The sequence below is a fragment of the Symphalangus syndactylus genome, chromosome 16 (genome assembly GCF_028878055.3).
Source record: "Symphalangus syndactylus isolate Jambi chromosome 16, NHGRI_mSymSyn1-v2.1_pri, whole genome shotgun sequence".
NCBI lineage: Eukaryota > Metazoa > Chordata > Mammalia > Primates > Hylobatidae > Symphalangus > Symphalangus syndactylus.
In genome coordinates this window covers 53,515,523-53,535,933 of record NC_072438.2, presented here as the reverse complement: position 1 = coordinate 53,535,933, position 20,411 = coordinate 53,515,523, and the positions used below count along the sequence as shown (strand labels likewise).

Sequence of the window (20,411 nt, the reverse complement as noted above, 5' to 3'; positions counted from 1 at the left end):
TTTATCTTGTGCCTAGCACCATGTGACATATTATAAACCTGAAGCAATCTTAGACTTGTCCGCCCTCAAGAAGACTATGGTTAATAAAGCTGTGGAAATAAGGATTACACACATGTATCAGTTAAGGAACAGTAGTGGGAAGAATAAAACAAAATTCTGAATTGAGGAGACAATATTATTTTCTCCAAATCAAAATACTATATTCCTTTAATATCGCATTGGACTCATTATTTCTTTGGTTGAACATGCATTATTTGCTTTTCAGTTGGGGATTGGCATGGATTACAATATGCAGTTTAAATGCCTTCAACATCATTGTTCTATTATTATCATCATCACCATCCCCAAATGTGTTGTGTGTCAACTTTAGGAGCTATCCTAGTCGTTATATGATTCAGTTTAAATGGATGTAGCAAATCCTCATAAAAATTTCCAGACTTCACTGCATAAGATGGATTAGACAGATATATATAGATGCAGAAATAGACGAGTGTCCAAATATTAGCATTCTTAAATAACGTGTTACTCTATAGTACCAGTGGCAAGGATAATTTTTCTGCTAAGAGTGGGAACTGACATTTTTTCCAAGCTAAGGAGAAAACGTTCCTGGATGTGGTGCTTCAGAAGCCTATTGATGGAGGAGAAGTACTTCTGTTCTTTTTGCAAATATTTCCAGCCAGCTGTAAACTGATGGGTGGTATAGGTCCAATATTTATAATGCCAAATTGCTCTGGAAATCTATTCGCCCAGTAATATAACTTTATTGTTATATAAAAATGAGGCTTCTGCACAACTAGTTAATTTAGTATTTTAATTCAATAGATAATATTTAAAGTTAAGAAAGACCTATGTATAATTCATGCCTTTTCTGGCAGTGGTTCTCAATAGCAGTAGCCATGCTTAACTCCAGAAATTCTGATGCTTAAATTTTGGAGGCCAGTGTTGCTCACTTTCCATTCCTGGATGAGAGTCAGTGCTTCAGTGAATTACTTTTCCTGATAGGTGTGTGTCAGTTGAGTCCGTTGGGTGTGTTGGCTCAGTTTCCAGTATCATCCCACTGTGTGCTAGGTGCGTTACATGCTTTTAACCTTTATAGAAAACCCAATCAGTAGGTATCAAATAAAGCTCAAAGAATTTTCCAAACTCAAGGCAAGACATATTAAGCCAAATATTAGAAAAACTAGGATTAGAACCATATCTTTCTTTCACTCCAAATCCTGTGCTAATTTTATTGAACCACTAAGATTCCAATTCTCCATCAAAGATGGTTTTCTTTGAGTTATTGTGTAAGTTTGTTAACCCTATCCCACATGATTTTCTAGGTTTTTATTGGTGGTGGCGGTGCTTTTTAATACAAATGATGGTAAGGTGTTCTGTCTCTCTGCTCTTTTGCTTTGAAGGAATAACAACTGTCCTCACCATGACCACACTAAGCATCAGTGCACGACATTCTTTGCCCAAAGTGTCCTATGCTACCGCCATGGATTGGTTCATAGCTGTCTGCTTTGCTTTTGTATTTTCGGCCCTTATTGAGTTTGCTGCTGTCAACTATTTCACCAATATTCAAATGGAAAAAGCCAAAAGGAAGACATCAAAACCCCCTCAGGAAGTTCCCGCTGCTCCAGTGCAGAGAGAGAAGCATCCTGAAGCCCCTCTGCAGGTATTTGACTTGATCTGCCTTCAGTTTAAGATTTTAGCTTCTTGGTCAAATTTATTTTGTCAGGGGAACAAACTGAGAACTTAAAAATCCCAATATCAACTTGTAAGTCATTTAAAAATCCAGAAAAAAATAAAAGTAACTGTATGAGCTTAAACTTTATGTTGGTGATAAACAGCTTAAAAATTAAACAGCTGTGACAGAGCTAGATGTAGGCGAAGCTAATTGTTTGAAAGTTTCTTTCGGAGTTACAGGTTTTTTTTACAGAAAGGGGCAAAATCTCATGTGCACTATTAGGAGGAACCTGTGGACATCTTTAAGTGAGTTGAAAAAACATTTTAATAGAGTTCATTGTGCAAAGCAAAGCAGCAGTTAGCTTTTGTTTGTTTCTTTAAAAATTGCTTATGTTTAATTTTTGTGACTACGTAATAGATGCATATATTTATGAAGTACATGAGATGTTTTGATACAGGCATGCAATGTGAAATAAGCACATCATGGCCGGGCGCGGTGGCTCACGCTTGTAATCCCAGCACTTTGGGAGGCCGAGGCGGGCGGATCACGAGGTCAGGAGATCGAGACCACAGTGAAACCCCGTCTCTACTAAAAATACAAAAAATTAGCCGGGCGTGGTGGCGGGCGCCTGTAGTCCCAGCTACTCGGAGAGGCTGAGGCAGGAGAATGGCGTGAACCCGGGAGGCGGAGCTTGCAGTGAGCCGAGATTGCGCCACTGCACTCCAGCCTGGGCGACAGAGCGAGACTCCGTCTCAAAAAAAAAAAAAAAAAAAAAAAAAAAAAAAAAAAAAAAAAAAAAAAAGAAATAAGCACATCATGGAAAATGGGGTAGCCATTTCTTCAAGCATTTATTATTTGAGTTACAAACAGTCCAAGTACATTCGTTATTTCAAAATGTACAATTAAGTTATTATTGGCTATAGTTGCCCTGTTGTGCTATCAAATAGTAGGTCTTATTCATTCTATTACTTTGTACCCATTAATCATCCCCATCTTCCCTCCACCAAACTCCTGCTACCCTTCCCAGTCTCTGGTAACCATCATTTTACCCTCTATGTTCATGAGTTCAATTGTTTTGATTTTTAGATACCACAAATAAGTGAGAACACGCAAGGTTTATCTTTCTATGCCTGGATTATTTCACTTAACGTGATGATCTCCATTTCCACCCGTGTTGTAGCAAATGACTGGATCTCATTCTTTTTTATGGCTGAATAGTCATTCACTGTGTATATGTACCACATTTTCTCTAATCATTTATCAGTTTATAGATACTTAGGTTGCTTCCAAATCTTAGCTATTGTAGACAGATCTGAAACAAACACAGGAGTGCAGATATCTCTCTGATATACTGATTTCCTTTCTTCTGGGTATACACCCAGTAGTAGAATTGCTGAATCACGTGGTAGCTTTATTTTTAGTTTTTTGAGGACCCTCCAACTGTTCTCCATAGTGGTTGCACTAATTTACCTCCAGCATTTGCTATTGCCTGCCTTTTGGATATAAGCTATTTTACTTGGGGTGAGATGATGTGTCATTGTAGTTTTGATTTGCGTTTCTCTGACGATCAGTGATGTTGAGCACCTTTACATATATCTGTTTACAATTTCCATGTCTTCTTTTGAGAAATGTCTGTTGTATTAGTCCATTTTCACACTGCTGCTAATGACATACCCGAAACTGGGAACAAAAAGAGGTTTAATTGGACTTACAGTCTCATATGGCTGCGGAGGCCTCAGAATCACGGTGGGAGGTGGAAGGCACTTCTTACATGGTGATGGTAAGAGAAAAATGAGGAAGAAGCAAAAGCAGAAACCCCTGATAAGCCCATCAGATCTCATGAGACTTATGCACTATCACAAGAACAGCACAGGAAAGACTGTCCCCCATGATTCAATTACTTCCCCCTGGGTCCCTACTACAACACGTGGGAATTCTGGGAGATACAATTCAAGTTGAGATTTGGATGAGAACACATCCAAACCTTATTATCTATTCAAATTTTTGCCTATTTTTGATTGGATTATCAGTTTTTTTCCTATTCAGTTGTTTGACCTCTTTATATATTCTGATTCTTAATCCTTTGTCAGATGAGTAGTTTGCAAATATTTTCTCCCAATCTGTGAGTTGTTGCTTCACTTTGTTGATTGTATACTTTGCTGTGCAGAAGCTTTTTAACTTGATGTGATCCCTTCTGTCCATTGTGGTTTTGGTTGCCATGCTTCTAAGGTATTACTCAAGAAATTTTTGTCCAGAGCAATGTCCTAGAGATTTCCCTCAATGTTTTCTTGTAGTAGTTTAATGGTTTGAGGTGGTCTTAATTCATTTTGATTTTATTCTTGTATATGGCAGAGATAGGGGTCTATTTTCATTCTTCTGTATATGAATAATACAGTTTTCCCAGCACCATTTATTGAAGGGACTGTCTTTTTCCCAGTGTATATTCTTGGCACCTGTGTTGAAAATGGGTTTGCTGTAGGTGTGTGGATTTGTTTCTGGGTTCTCTATTCTGTTTCATTGATCTATGTGTCTGTTTTTATGCCAGTACCATGTTGTTTTGATTATTATAGGTTTGTAGTATAATTTGAAATCAGATAATGTGATTCCTCCAGTTTCATTCTTTGTGCTTAGGATATCTTTGGCTATTCTGGGTCTTTTATGGTTACATATACATTTTAGGATTGTTTTTGCTATTTCTGTGAAGAATATCTTTGGTATTTTGATAGTGATTGCACTGAACCTGTAGATTGCTTTTGGTAGTATGGAAATTTTATAATATTGATTCTTCCAATCCATGAACATAAAATATTTTTCCATTTTTTGCTGTCCTCTTCAATTTCTTTCATCAGTGTTTTCTAATTTTCATTATAGATATCTTTCATTTCTTTGATAAAGTTAATTCCTAGGTATTTAATTTTATATGTGGCTATTGTAAATAGGATTACTTTTTTATTCCTTTTTCAGATTGTTAACTATTGACTACAAAAATGCTACCGATTTTTGTATATTAATTTTGTATCCTGCAACTTTACTAAATTTGTTTATCCGTTCTAATAGTTTTCTTGTGGAGTCTTTAAAGCAGCAGCTCTTAACATGGCCACACATTAGAGCTACCCCACGGGGCAGGGTGGGGCCTGTGCCTGCGTATTAAAGAAGAAAACAAAACCAATAAGCAAGAAGATAGATAGCTGTAGTAAATGTACAGTCAAAATTAGGAATTCTCAACCTAAAGAGATAGATCTAAGAAGATGTGGAAAGCCCAATAAGAGCTATTGTATTTTACATTTGACACATCAGTGAGTCTGTGATTTAAAACAAACAAACAATTAAAAAGTATCTTTTTCTTCATAGAGTGCAACTGTACAAAAAGTCAGATCTTCATAAAAACATAGAAACAAACAAGCAGCGCCCCCTCGCTCTCTTTCCTCTTCTTCCTCTTCTTCTTCCTCCGCTACTCGCCTATCTCCTTCTCTCTCTTTCTCTCTCACTATCACTCTACTCAGCTTCTTTGTTGAACCAGCAGACAAATGCCTGTGGTCACTTAAACACAGTCTATGGTATTTGCCACAAATGGTAGTCTAAGACTCCCATTGTTTGCGTATACCCAAATCAACACGTATATAAATCATCAACTTCATTTCTCTATAGATAACAGATCAGTCCCTTATTCATTCGTTAATTGATTTATTCATTCATTCAACAAATATACAGTTGTGCCAACTTTGTGCCAGATTTCCTGTTTAGAGTCTGTGAGTCAATAGTGTACCAAAAAACAAATATCCTGCCAGGTGGAGCTTACATTTACTTGTGTGGGGCAAGGGAGAGGAGGCAGACAATACTAAAAAACATAAATAACAAAACAGGTGATGTGTTAGATGGTGATAGGGCTATGATAATAGTAAAGCACTAAAGGGGACAGGAAGTGCGGGAGGAGGATGAGGAGGATGGGATTCTGTTCTCTGAGAGATGCCAGTTGAAGAAATTAGGTTAGGCGTTCACCCTGGCAGGGATTAACTGGTCAGGGTGCTGCAATTTATAGCTCTGCTCCTACAGGGCACTGGGCCCTTTAAGAATGGCATGTGTGCAGATGAAAAATTAATATCTTTCCACTAAGTAAGTTTAGATCGTTTATATTTTCCTTTAAATGAATCCATTTCATCACGATTTTGAAAATCATCAGAATGAATTTTACGTACTATTTATTAGTTTAAAAAGTACTGATCGAGTATGCAGTTTTATTTTCTTTCCCACTCCCCATAGGTAAATTTATACCCTCTGTGCTTGCTGTTTTATTTTGCTTTGCCTTGTTGTATTGAAGCCATGATAGAAGATTCTTTTCATGGAACCTTTCAAAAACTTGAGTCTTGAATTTATTTATTTCACTGTTTCTATTTTCTAATTATTGAGTCATGATTGTATTTGAACTCCATCTTTCTGCAAGTTAGTTTTGTTACTCCTTTTCCAGCTCCTTGAGTTTGCCTCTTAGTTTATTTTCACTGTGTCTTATTTAATAATAAATTATTCTTACTGCAGTAAGATTTCCTTTGCAAACAGCTTTGGCCATAATTCATATCTTTAGATATGTAATATTATTATAATTATTTGCTAAATATTCTATAATTATGTTGCTACTTTTATCTGTGAACTAAGAATTATTTGGAGATAATATTAATATTTTCAAATGGGATTTTTGAAAACTTCATTGTTAATTTTTAGTAGTATTGCATATGTTCAGAAATATTACCTATACAGATTTGAATGTTACAGATATTTTTACTGTGCCCTGAGCTATGCTAAAAACTTATAAATGTTTGAAGCCAAATCGAAAAAAGTTAATTTTTAATTATTAAAACAATTTTACTTAAAATATAATTTCAGCTGTTTAACATATAACATTTTATTTTCTTGATTTTTCAAATACCAGGAAATATTCGAAAAATTCTCCCACTGATATTATGAGATCATGTTAATTTTTTTGCATTTTATTTTTATTTTATACATTTTAATGCTATGATATTCAACATGTAAAGACACATAACTGCTTTATTTCTATATCATTCCAGGCATCTAATAATAAAATAAACATTGTTTATTCCAATATAATGTTTTTTCCTTAAATTCTATTTGGTCTGATTTTAGTACTTTTAATTTTTTTTTTTCTTTTTTTTTTTTTTTTTTTGAGACGGAGTCTTGCTCTGTCGTCCAGGCTGGAGTGCAGTGGCGCAGTCTCAGCTCACTGCAAGCTCTGCCTCCCGGGTTCACGCCATTCTCCTGCCTCAGCCTCTCCGAGTAGCTGGGACTACAGGCGCCCGCCACCACGCCCGGCTAATTTTTTGTATTTTTAGTAGAGACGGGGTTTCACTGTGGTCTCGATCTCCTGACCTCGTGATCCGCCTGCCTCGGCCTCCCAAAGTGCTGGGATTACAAGCGTGAGCCACCGCGCCCGGCCAGTAGTTTTAATTTTTATATTTCTTAATATTAATTTTGCTATTATGTTTTTATCACTAAGATTTTCCTTATTCTTTCTTTCTTCACGTATTTTGGAAGTTATTACATATTTGTATATCACTAGTACTTAACTTTAAGTTTTAAAACAATGTATTTCAATTTGTGATTTTCTAATAATGTTGAAATTATAAAATATACTGACTGTCTCATGTAGCTACTAACACTCCTCAATGCCAGGATTGCTGTAGGTCCAAGTATTCCAGTTTTGGAGACACAAACACACACACACATACACACACACACACACATATATATAATTTTTGTGTTATAGTGAGTTGATATAGTTTTATTTTCTTTTTTTTTTTTTGCAAAGTGATGAGACTCATTGTACTAGTGCTATCATGGAATATTCTAAACACTTCGAAGTACTACTTAATCAGAATATAACCATTCTGCTGAATTTCCAAAGATGGGAAGAGAATTAATAATCTTCCATAGGCTCCCTGAAACATACTTCCCGACTACAGCAATTGCCATTACAGTAAATGGTTGGTTGAGCTCATTCCATTGGCTAAGTTCATTCTGATTTAGTAACTCCTTTTTCAGCATGATCCACATGCTGTGTGCAAATGGCACATCCAAGGTCAAGAAGATCAAATTTGGTTGTGAAGGACATAGGATTATACCATTTAAGCATTGGGAAAGACTTTAAAATAAATATAGTCAAAGTATGCATTATATGCTTCATATCCTCTACAATGTGTGACTATGTATGTGTAATGACTTAGATCTCCACAGTGGCTTACTTGAAGACTATCTGTGGTCTAAACACGGTGATTAATGGGTTGGCCCACCCATCCTCCTGATTCTAGATCCCTGCCAGAGTGCAGCTAGTTTTACAGTATCACTTGTCATCAAATGCCTTCAGTATCAAGTACAACTTTAAAGATTAAGAACATATCAAAATTAAAGGACAGAGAGAGAAAGAGAAATAAGAGGAAAGAAATCAAGAAGGAAAAAGTACGTTAAGAGCAAAATGTTACAACGTATAACTAGAAAGAAATATTTATTCTAAGAATTATAAGTTTTGAATTTCAGTAGAGATTTCGATCAGGAAGCTGAAATTTGCTTATTCAAATATGTGTTCCAACTTGTAAAGCTATTTACTTATTCAAATGATACTGCCTTTGCTTAAAATGTGTTTGAACTCCTCACTTTGAATTGTCTTTAGAGTCTACACGACATTTGGTATTTCAGTAGACCTTTGGGTAACTCACTGGTAGTTTGATTCACTGTCACTATATGTGACCTATGGACTGTTGTTGATAACCTGGCACAGGCTTATGGTGATCATTTCGGTTCTTTGGGAATTGGAATAGTTCATAGAATATTCATGAAGCAAGGAGAAAAGGCCAATTGGTGGAATCTAAAAGCATCTATGGGTAGCTTGAGTACGTCTTTGGGCATCTCAGAAGGCAAACCAGCTGTTCTGTTTCTGCTCATTATTATCTTGACGCTGCATTTGTCCCTCTTCTTATTTGAGTTGAGTCTCATTCTTGTGGTTCTTTCCTTTCACATTTTTAACTATTTCTTAGAGTACCTACTCTGTCATGGATGCAGGTGATTTGGATTAATAGAATGAAAAATAAACAACTATAGAACAAAAAATACAGCTTTCTTAATGAAATGTTAAGAATGTTAATGAAGTGATTTTTAAAAATCACTTCAATCGTATGTTCTTTAGTTCTTGTCCAGCCACAAATTATGCATTAATATGTGCACACTGTATCTTATGAAACAAATCACTGATATAATGAGATGGCTAACATTAATTGTGTCAGGTACTATATAATGTGCTTTACGTGTATTACTCAATTTCAAGCTCACAATAACTATTTTACAGATGAAGAAACTGAGGTTTGCAGTTGTTAGGTAATATATTCAATATAACACAGATAGAAAATGGTAAACCTAATATTGAAAGTAGTTTGGCTCTGTCTGAATGCAGAGCTCTTTTTCTTAAACACGATTCTATGGCATTTAATATTTAATATCTCTATTAAGAATAGACATTAAATTGTATGTATTTTATATATATAAATGCATACATATGCATATGATGCATGTATATATGAATACAGAAGATAATAAGCCCAACATAGAATCTTTTTGTTCATATTTCTATGAATAATTAATAGCTTAACATTCTGAATGCTTTCTATGTACCAGTAATAAAAACTTTTACATTTAGTCTATAATTGAATTCTAACAACTTATAAAATATGTTCTATTTTTATCCATGTTTTTACCATTGAGTAAATTATTAGTTAAAGATCAAATAATCTTCCCAAGGTCACCTATCTAGTAAGTGGCAGGGCTGAGACAGAAATCCTCATGCTTTTAAGATTCAAGACTTAATGACTCATTGGATATATTGAGTGAGGGAAATGGAGGCTGAGATAGATGGTGGTGGCATCAATCACTAGGATAGGGAAGAGAGATGAAGCACATTTAATGAAGAAGCAAATTAATTCAAGTTTAGATAAGTGGAGATTTCCATAGCAGGACAACTTGTCCTTTCCCACAATAACGACTTTTTTCAAAGTTCAAGTGCAAAATTCTCTACTGTATGCATTTCCTTTTTGATCTGCCTAATTTCTATTTCTCTTTATTTCCATTTCACCATAACCATAACTAGTCTTCCCGGACTTTTCAATTTTAAAGTCCATAGATTCTTACAATTCTATTTGCAAAATTAAAGAGCTATTTTCTCTGCTTATAATCTTTAAGAAAAAGATTACATAAAAAATGTATAAATAATAATTCAAGTACTCTTATGATAATTTTTTTCTGTATTTATCCTTCAAAGTCAAACTGTAGCCTTATTTTCTTTTGGGGGCTCATTCTGACTGAGCTCTAGGATCTCGAGGATATGGCCGTAAGTATTCAGATCCTTAAAGTGGGGGTAATAATACAATCCACCAGAAAAGCTTATAATAAGGATTAAGTTATGTCATTCCATAAAGTACCCAGTACAGTGCTTAGTGCCCAGTAAATAGTATCTGTGATTATTACTTTTTATTTCTTTAGGCATCTTAAATAAAGTATGCATGAACTCATTTATCACTTTATAATATTCTGTGGCATTTTGCTTGTTTCCTATGTGATCGCTGTACTTATTTAGCGATATGTCGAGCTCATTAATAAAATGAATATGGCTTCATACAGCACACTTATTTTCCCATACAGCACATAGCATAATGCTTAACAGTTAGAGTTGTTTATTGGTTGGTTATGAACCAACTATAGGAATCTGACAATAGGAAATGTGGTACTTTTAAAAAGCAATATATTTTTCCCCAGTTTTCAAAAAAATGAGTCTTTGATGGCAATTTTTTTTACCTGAAATAAATGTCAGCATAAGGCAGATGTTAAGTAGTGAGCCGCAGCAGGGTTTCTGTGACCATTTAGGACAGCAAATACTCATTCTTAGTGTTCTGAGTCACATTTTCAGCAGTTGGACTTGGCTAATGGGCAGCAATAGAGAACTGAGGACACTCTGGGGAAAAAAAAGCAAAACAAAGAGCCTCGGCAGATCTACGCAAACAGCTGTGCAGTGTGAGGAAAGAGTAGTTGGCTCTCATAATACACAAGCTTCATTCCATTCCTAAAGGGTATATAAACTAGGTCAGTTTCAGATTTTCACTTCAATCATTCTCAAAATTCCTCTTAAAAATGCTGTTCTTTAAATTCTCTAAATAGTTTAAGCTAACATGCAACAAACCTTATTTTCTTCATTTGTCCTTATTTCTTTCATTTTTAAACTTTGTTTTTGGCAGTTTGAAAAGGGACGTGAGGCAGTACCGACAATTCATCTGACATTTAGGTGTGTCTATGACAGGAGTTTAGTGACGTTCTTTAAATTGTATATAAATCAGTACCTCCCCAAACTCATACCTGTTTTAAGTACAGAATGTTCTGTAATTAGTAATGCTCTTTAGGCAATGAGTGATTGTTTACTACTGCACACTTACTAAATTGTATCTTTTAACTGTCCAATATATTAGAACTATGTTTCATCTCCAGCCATTTTTTTATGTTAGTTCGGTTATTTTTCACACGTAGAGAAATGATATGCTAAGCATTAGAACAGATCTCAGCTACTCAGATAGCAAGTGTTTACCAGGCAACTATTATGAAGTCACCCTGCAAAGCACTGAGGATTCAAAGACAAAACCTAGGAACTTAGCCTTATAAGAGAGACAGGCTATTAATCTTGTTAGTGGCTGTATTTACTATATAAAAGTATGGTCTGAGTATTAGTTTTAGAATTCAACTATGTTTACAGTAGAGTGAACTTACTGCCAAATTTTTTTTTATTATACTTTAAGTTTTAGGGTACATGTGCAGCTTTGTTACATATGTATCCATGTGCCATGTTGATTTCCTGCACCCATTAACTCGTCATTTAGCATTAGGTATATCTCCTAATGGTGTCCCTCCCCCCTCCCCCCTCCCCCCACCCCACAACAGTCCTCGGAGTGTGATGTTCCCCTTCCTGTGTCCATGTGTTCTCATTGTTCAATTCCCATCTATGAGTGAGAACATGCGGTGTTTGGTTTTTTGTCCTTCCGATAGTTTACTGAGAATGATGGTTTCCAGTTTCATCCATGTCCCTACAAAGGACATGAGCTCATCATTTTTTATGGCTGCATAGTATTCCATGGTGTATATGTGCCACATTTTCTTAATCCAGTCTATCGTTGTTGGACACAGGTTGGTTCCAAGTCTTTGCTATTGTGAATAGTGCCGCAATAAACATACGTGTGCGTGTGTCCTTATAGCAGCATGATTTATAGTCCTTTGGGTATATACCCAGTAATGGGATGGCTGGGTCAAATGGTATTTCTAGTTCTAGATTCCTGAGGAGTCACCACACTGACTTCCACAATGGTTGAACTAGTTTACAGTCCCACCAACAGTGTAAAAGTGTTCCTATTTCTCCACATCCTCTCCAGCACCTGTTGTTTCCTGACTTTTTAATGATGGCCATTCTAACTGGTGTGAGATGGTATCTCATTGTGGTTTTGATTTGCATTTCTCTGATGGCCAGTGATGATGAGCATTTTTTCATGTGTTTTTTGGCTGCATAAATGTCTTCTTTTGAGAAGTGTCTGTTCATGTCCTTCGCCCACTTTTTCATGGGGTTGTTTGTTTTTTTCTTGTAAATTTGTCTGAGTTCATTGTAGATTCTGGATATTAGCCCTTTGTCAGATGAGTAGGTTGCAAAAATTTTCTCCCATTCTGTAGGTTGCCTGTTCACTCTGATGGTAGTTTCTTTTGCTGTGCAGAAGCTCTTTAATTTAATTAGATCCCATTTGTCAATTTTGGGTTTTGTTGCCATTGCTTTTGGTGTTCTAGACATGAAGTCCTTGCCCATGCCTATGTCCTGAATGGTAATGCCTAGGTTTTCTTCTAGGGTTTTTATGGTTTTAGGTCTAACATGTAAGTCTTTAATCCATCTTGAATTAATTTTTGTATAAGGTGTAAGGAAGGGATCCAGTTTCAGCTTTCTACATATGGCTAGCCAGCTTTCCCAGCACCATTTATTAAACAAGGAATCCTTATCCCATTGCTTGTTTTTGTCAGGTTTGTCAAAGATCAGATAGTTGTAGTTGTGTGGCATTATTTCTGAGGGCTCTGTTCTCTTCCATTGGTCTATATCTCTGTTTTGGTACCAGTACCATGCTGTTTTGGTTACTGTAGCCTTGTAGTATAATTTAAAGTCAGGTAGTGTGATGCCTCCAGCTTTGTTCTTTTGGCTTAGGATTGACTTGGCGATGTGGGCTCTTTTTTGGTTCCATATGAACTTTAATGTAGTTTTTTCCAATTCTGTGAAGACAGTCATTGATAGCTTGATGGGGATGGCATTGAATCTATAAATTACCTTGGGCAGTATGGCCATTTTCATTTTGATTCTTCCAACCCATGAGCATGGAATGTTCTTCCATTTGTTTGTATCCTCTTTTATTTCATTGAGCAGTGGTTTGTAGTTCTCCAAATTTTTACTGCCACCTTAAACCTGTCTCCTGAAATACAGACCTTTATATTCAGTTATATACTGGGAACCTGTTATATTTATGATAGGTATATCAAGTGTCAGTATGTTGGGAATACTGTGCTCCTTCCTTCGTAGATATGAGGGTGGTAGGGAGGATAGTCATTCAACAATTAATTTAAAATAAATAGTGACAAAAATGCTGTGAAGGAGAGGTAGAAGGGGTAATAATATATTGTAGCAGAGTTGAGCTTCAAATTACTCTTTGAAATGCAAAAAAGTAACAAATTAAGTATTACCATTCGAAATGGCAAAGAGAAGAAGAAATCAATTTTAGCAGTTTATTGAACCAATATTTTGTATATTTTGGTAATTATTGGCAATAATGTCACATGGAAAGAAAATTCCAACATTCGCATCAAAATTGAGGATTTAGGTTCTTTCCTTTTCCGTAAGAGGAACTGCCATAAATTTAGTGCTGCCTTAAGAAGGCTATATATATTAACTGGTGATCAAGGAGGCAGGAAGGCAACATAGTATAATACGGTAGGGTGTGAATGTATATTATGTGGTATAAATATAGATGAAGAGATGAATAGTATATTTGTTCATTTATTTTCATGTGTTCTGTGTTTATAAATAGCATGGCAAATGAAGAAGCTGTGAAATGTATTTAGCATAGAATTTAGAGAGCAGCATGTCATCATCATCATCATCGTTTATTGAGTACCTACTATGTGCTACATACTGTGCTAGTTGCTTTACATGAATTATCTCTCATCTTTATAACAAACTCTGCCATCTGTTGTTATGTTGTTATACACATAATTTTATGGTTGAGCAAACTGAGCCTTGGTATTTTGGTAAGTTGCCTAGATTATATGTGTAGTAAATGGTAGACTTGGATTTGAGCCCTGCCTGTTTGGCATCAGAAAGCTGGATGGTTTCAGATTCATGGTGCTGCCTCTCACCTAGAAATAACTGCAGGCAGGCATTAAGGGATTTCGTCTCTACTCTCAGTTCTCCAGTGTAGTGTAGCTTTAATCACACAACCTAATACTTTGGTTTCCATCTCTCTGTCTGCTAAATGATGAAGTTAGGCAAGATTATATCTAAATTCACATCTAATTAAAAATGTCTGTATTAGTACAAACTCATCCATTCTTTGTAACTAATGCAAGTTTGCTCTGCACTCTTATTTATTTATTTATTTTGGTTGGAGTTTCACTATTGTTGCCCAGGCTGGAGTGCAATGGCACGATCTTGGCTCATTGCAACCTCCGCCTCCCAGATTCAAGTGATTCTCCTGCCTCAGCCTCCTGACTAGCCGGGATTACAGGCGCCTGCCACAACGCTCAACTAATTTTTTTGTATTTTTAGTAGAGACGGGTTTTCACCATTTGGCCAGGCTGGTCTCGAACTCCTGAACTCAGGTGATCCACCAGCTTCGGCCTCCCAAAGTGCTGGGATTACAGGAATGAGCCACTGTGCCCGGTCGCTTTGCACTTTTTAACAAGTGCTTACTTTGGTACAAATGATGTATGAAGAGCTGATTAGAGGAAGGATGGTTCTTTGTGGGGTCACCGAGTCAGATCAAATTAAATATTCAGGTTATTTTATGCTCACTTCTATAGCAGAAATCTACATTGCTCCAACAGCAATAAAAGCATCAATTATACTGTGCTTATTACTTGCTGGAGAATATTTTAAGCATTTCATATATATTCATATAGCCTTCACAGCAATACTTTTTACAGATGAGAAAATTGAGGTACAGAAATGTCTAAGTGATTTGCCCAGAATTACACAGCTGTTAAGTAACAGAGACCAGATTTAAACTTGGGGGTCTAGATCCAAAGTGTAGGTTCACAACCACTACAGACTGTTGTCCCTCAGTTATAACTCATCACAACCACTGCTGAACTCTGCTGTGTCCCTGGCCCCATACTTACTCCCCAACTATCCACAATTTTTCTGAAGATTGTCTTAATGTTTACATTGTTAGAATTGTAAGCCATACTTTGAAACTCTATCCCATTTATATACAAGCCATATCCCTTAGTCAGTGGTTTGGTTTACATAGAAAGCAGTCAGAGAAAATTAATCACATTTTTTAGATCATCTACTTTTCGTAAAATACATATGGATTTTGTCACCTCTAAAAATCACCAATTAATTTTGCACAGTTATTTTAACAAATTGTAGATTAACTAATCCATAGTTTTCCCAAAATGTTATGACATTTTAAACATTTAGAAAACTTTAGAATATATTACCATTATTTTTTATTTGAAATAATCTATTTTATGTGCATCAACATATTCAATTAACAATACTTATTTACAACATATGTTGTTTTAAACGTGGGAAAAATTTCCAAGAAGTTTAAGAGGTAGTTTTTGCCCTGAAATACTACATCAGGAGACAGAGTATAGTGATATAAATGAGACAGAGTATAGTGATATAAATAATCCAGAGGAACAGACACTGTATTTGGACCAAGGGACACTACAAAGAAGCTTGCTGAGCTTTAGGGGGTGGGGGATGGTGGCAGAACTCAGACTGGTGGTGAGGTGTATTTTATTTTATTGATCGTCAGCAGGTAAAGGAGAGTAGCAAGGATAAGCCAGCTCATTATTATGAATATCATGAGTTGGTTTGTAATGTTTATGATCTAGCTTAAGAACCATTCTAGAATTGCTATATAATTTATAAACAATTACCATATTATTGGAATTGTTATTATTGGAATTATTACTTCTCCATTTACTCCATCACTTCCCCAGCACATCTGGCACATATTTCCTAACACATAGCCAGGTGCTCAAGAAATGCCTACTGATTGATTTCATTCCTCATAGAACTGAGATACAGACATGGTTGCTGGTGATAGCAATATATGAAAAAACTACACATTTCCGTTGGTGAAATTTTGTTATTAAAAGGTTTTTTCTGGTACTTCGATATTTTATTTATTTTATAATCTTTTTTTTTCCATTTATATCGCAATGTGAGTGGGCCAGCACTTCTTTTTAGAATGGAAAAAAATCAGCTTCAAAAATATACAACTGCTTTAAACAACTTTCCTCAACATTTAGTTATATTTTCCACCAAGTTCTTATCCCTAAGCTACTGAGTAAGATTATTCATTCCTTCTGGTGTATTCGACTAAGCTGCCAATTTTCCCTTTTGCTATTTTGAGGAGCTAATTTTCCCACAACATAATATACATCACTAAATCTCCAGCTTTTTGCTCAGCCTCAGATGATTTAGAAGTTTCAAGAAACATCAGTTTGGGTATGACTTATTTTATTTCACTTAAATGAATTAGAGGATATTATGTATGAAAAATGTCTTTGGAAAAAGAAAATTTTTATGTATTTTGATCAATTTTGCAACAGTTTTAGAAAGAGGACACTTTTCACTCAGATTGTATAGCATGGCATGCTTTTCTTAATATTTGCTAGTATTTCAGATGTTACAGGATTTTTTTAGCTTCCTAGATTCTTTACTTGACTAATACATCATGTACTTTTCCAGACTGTGTTTTGCTGCCATGATTAATACTCCTGAATTTTTAACTTCTTAGTTATTCTGTGAGACTATATTCCTTCTCCCTCAGTCTATACCTCTTGAACTTTGAGTTAAATTTTTATAACTCTGATGTCTTCATATCGATGACCAGGATGGAGATTTCTTTATACTCTCTAGTCTCACGAATCCCAAACAATGTAGGCCACTAAAGTTTTCTTCTCTCTCAGACTCTGTCTCTCTTTTGAGGGTGGCTAAAACAAGCTTTTAAAAAATAAATACTTTTAATTGCTTTTTGTTGGCTAATTGCAAACAGTTTTAGGCTTCCTAGTGAGAGAGAAGGACATTCTTAGGGGATTCACAGAAGCAGTAGTCATGCGGGCACTCTGTTTTTGCCTCCCTAAAATGTTTTTCTAAGTCCAGTCAGTTTAATGTGGATATCAAGATACTTCTTGAAAATTATATATATACACACACACACATATATATACACATACATATACACACATATATATACACACACATATATATATAACAGTTTTCCTAGTATTTTATTATATATATTAATATTAGGAAAAGGGAAGAGCTATAGAGGAAGAAGAAGCCCCACCATTTAGCACATCTGCACTTTCTCTTTGTCTAGATCCCTGGCACTTGGGGATTGGGATTGACATCTCCAAAGAGAATTTGGCAAAGAGTGGCAAGGACTCTGTGTATTCAAAAAGCAGAAAGTCAACTCTTTAAATACAAAGTGGGAATATTACTATCTCCAGTGTAACAAGCTATGAGGATATACGGGTTTAGTTTATTGGGCAGATTTATTTGAAAAGTGTTTTGAAGAGTATGAACTTGAAGACCAATATTTAGTACAGGGCCCGGCACCCAATATTTGTTGATTGAGTCAATGAATGACTGTATGAATACAATGTAGTCTCTGTAAAATATTAATTATAAATACATGGTATATATTCAATAATACATAAAAATGTTATTAATATTAACTGATCAGATAACATAATAACAGTAAAAAGCCCTACAAACCCATTCAACATTGTTAATTAGCTTTTTGAGGCTCACATATAGGTTTTGGATAACTGAAGGAAATCTGTGTAACTCTTCTCTTAACCACAAACAACCTAATTTCTTTGGAACTCACCCATATGAAGCAAGTGCTATTCCTGTATTCCACTGGCTTTTCCTCTGAGCCTTAGTTTTATTATGCGGGTTGTCTCTGTCTCCCAGTGCAGATAGGTATGAGATAGAAAGTAAGAGTCATGCTCAACTCTGCTGGTCAGAGATACCTGGGACACCAGTATAGGTTTTCTGGCTGTGAGTGAAGGAAGGAATCTAATACTTGCCTGTTCTAATAATAATCAGATACTCTTCTGAGGGCTAGCTTGGCTGGAAGAGCTCTGATAAGGGTATCTTGCTTGGAAGGAGTAAAAACGAGATTTTCTTGGAGCTTGAAGCTTCTTGCTTCCCTGGAGAGTAAGCAAGAGCTGGACAAGCATATAGTTATTTATTTATTTATTTATTTATTTATTTATTTATTTTCTTAGAGAATATCATTAGCTTAAAAAAATGTGGGAGGGCAATGATAAGTGGAAGCCTGGGTTAGGCACTTAACTTTCACATGCTGCTCCTTCCATGAAGAAATGAGCCTGAGATTTGTTTTGAGAAAAGCCAGATTTTATTAGGTTGAGCCATTAGAAAATACCATTTTGCTAGGGAAAAAAAGGCTTTTAAAGAGGTGGAAAATGGTCTTTTGAAGTAAAGATAAGGCCTAGCTCTGACATAAAATTGCCTTATTAGTTGCCTCTTTTTAACAGCAAAAGAGGTAATTAATAAGAATTTGTCATGAATGATGATAGTGATTTGCATTTTTAAATTTGTTAGCTTATTTGTTTTGAAGACAGAGATTTAGGTTGAGCTGAGAGTATCAAAACCTTGGAGCTGTACTCTGTGTGCCTGGGCCTAATGGGGCACATCCTCTCTGGGCATCCTAATGGTCTCAGTAGGATTGTTTTGTTAGTTTATTTGCTTTGTTTTATTTTGACTTGAAGCAGTTTATGCTTGTATAGATTCTGAGCTTCAACAGGCGCTCTCTCTTGTGCTTAGCTCACCATCACTGCTTCTGCAAGCAAGAAACCCACTTTGCTAAAGCCTTAGCTGATCCCGAAAAATGTTAACATGCCTTCTGCCTAATGTTTGCCAACGGGCTGATCTAAAAATGGCACCAAGGAGGTTACCTATTATCCGTAGAACAAGAATACATTTTGGGACTGAAATAGATCATGGTCAGTGGGGACCTGATCTGCTGACAGAAAGTTATTTTAGCATCCCCAAGCAATTCATAAAAATAGAATGAGATTTTTATATGGTGAATCCTATTTGTTTTTGGTTAATTAAAAAAAAATGAATCCTTGAGTAGCTTTCAATACCTAATTTCTTTTTCTTTATACTTATTTTCCCACAGTGTTTCTTATGAATTGCATTCATATTTCAAAATTCAATAAATCATTCATTTTTGCACATTTGCAATAGGTAATATCCCTGGCATCACAGTCAAATCTATTTCATCAAATTCATTACTACGAATGTTTCAAAGAAGCATATCAACATATTATTGAGATAAAATATGGAAAAGTTTAAAACATTTTTTCAATGAAATAGACAGATTTTTTTCCAATGTGATCTTCAAATTCCTAGCAAATGATTTTTTTTTCCAATTAATCTACAATGGATACTTTGATTTTGTCCTTATTTGCCTGCAATTGCTGGAGTTTATGACTATTGTCCTTGTGGCCTACCCAGGTTAGCATTTGTTCTGGACAAAAAATGTCCTTGCTTGACCAATAGATTTGGTAATCACCCTAACAAGGGAACAAATGTAAAAGATGGTCTTCTAGCAGTGAACATTTGCTAAAGTATTTAATTTAAATGTTTCCAAATAGTAATCTAGATGTATATGACTGTAATAGACGTACTATAATGGGCTTAAAGGTTAGTAGTACAATCAAAAAAGGATTTTAGAATCCCATAAGAATGTGTGATAATTTTTGACTGCAGTTAACTTACTGTCCAGTCACTTTGTAGCCAGTAAGTGCACTTAGCTACTCACAGTTTTAGAACTCATAGCACTATGCAGTTTCTAAGCCTCAAAGAACATAAAATTGAGGGGTAAGAAGGATCTCAAGTCTTTATTACACTACAACGTCTGTGCAAGCTTTAGGCCAATTGTTCTATAATGTAAGACGGTTAAATACTGTCTTTAAATACTGCTGCTTTACTCTCAGAGATTTGTTACCAGACTATAGTCCTCATTTAGGAAAAAAAAAACATATGGAAAGGAGTAAAATTTGGGGCTGAAGCACGTAGGATAAAATCTCAAATATGAAGGTGAGAAGTGAAATCCTGAATAAGATGTCCTTTATTCCACCTGCTGGGATCTAGCATGTGCATTACCTAAGTGCTTCCAGTTTTAGGTCTATTTTGTAAAGCAGTCATCAAAGATACCTTAATGTTTAATCATATTTGTTGGCGTGAAAGAAAATACATGCTGGACTTTTACTGGGGAGGGACAGTATGAATCCAAGTGTTACATTCGGGGTAGAACCCTGCTGTTGTTTGAGGTAATGGTAATCTGCTTGATAGACCGAATTTAGTACTGTGCAGTGCAGCCTAATTCATTACAGAATTGTT

The 20,411-nt window shown here is 35.5% G+C and overlaps 1 protein-coding gene across 3 annotated transcripts in view; it reads left to right on the top strand.

The window, feature by feature from the left end:
- Positions 1-20,411, top strand: part of GABRA4 (gamma-aminobutyric acid type A receptor subunit alpha4) — a 78,516-nt gene that overhangs the window by 27,493 nt on the left and 30,612 nt on the right. For all 3 annotated transcript variants that reach the window (XM_055246274.2, XM_055246273.2, XM_055246272.2), the window contains one exon: positions 1,401-1,660. In XM_055246274.2, the coding sequence (XP_055102249.1) occupies positions 1,401-1,660 (260 nt within the window). The remainder of the gene's footprint in view (positions 1-1,400; positions 1,661-20,411) is intronic.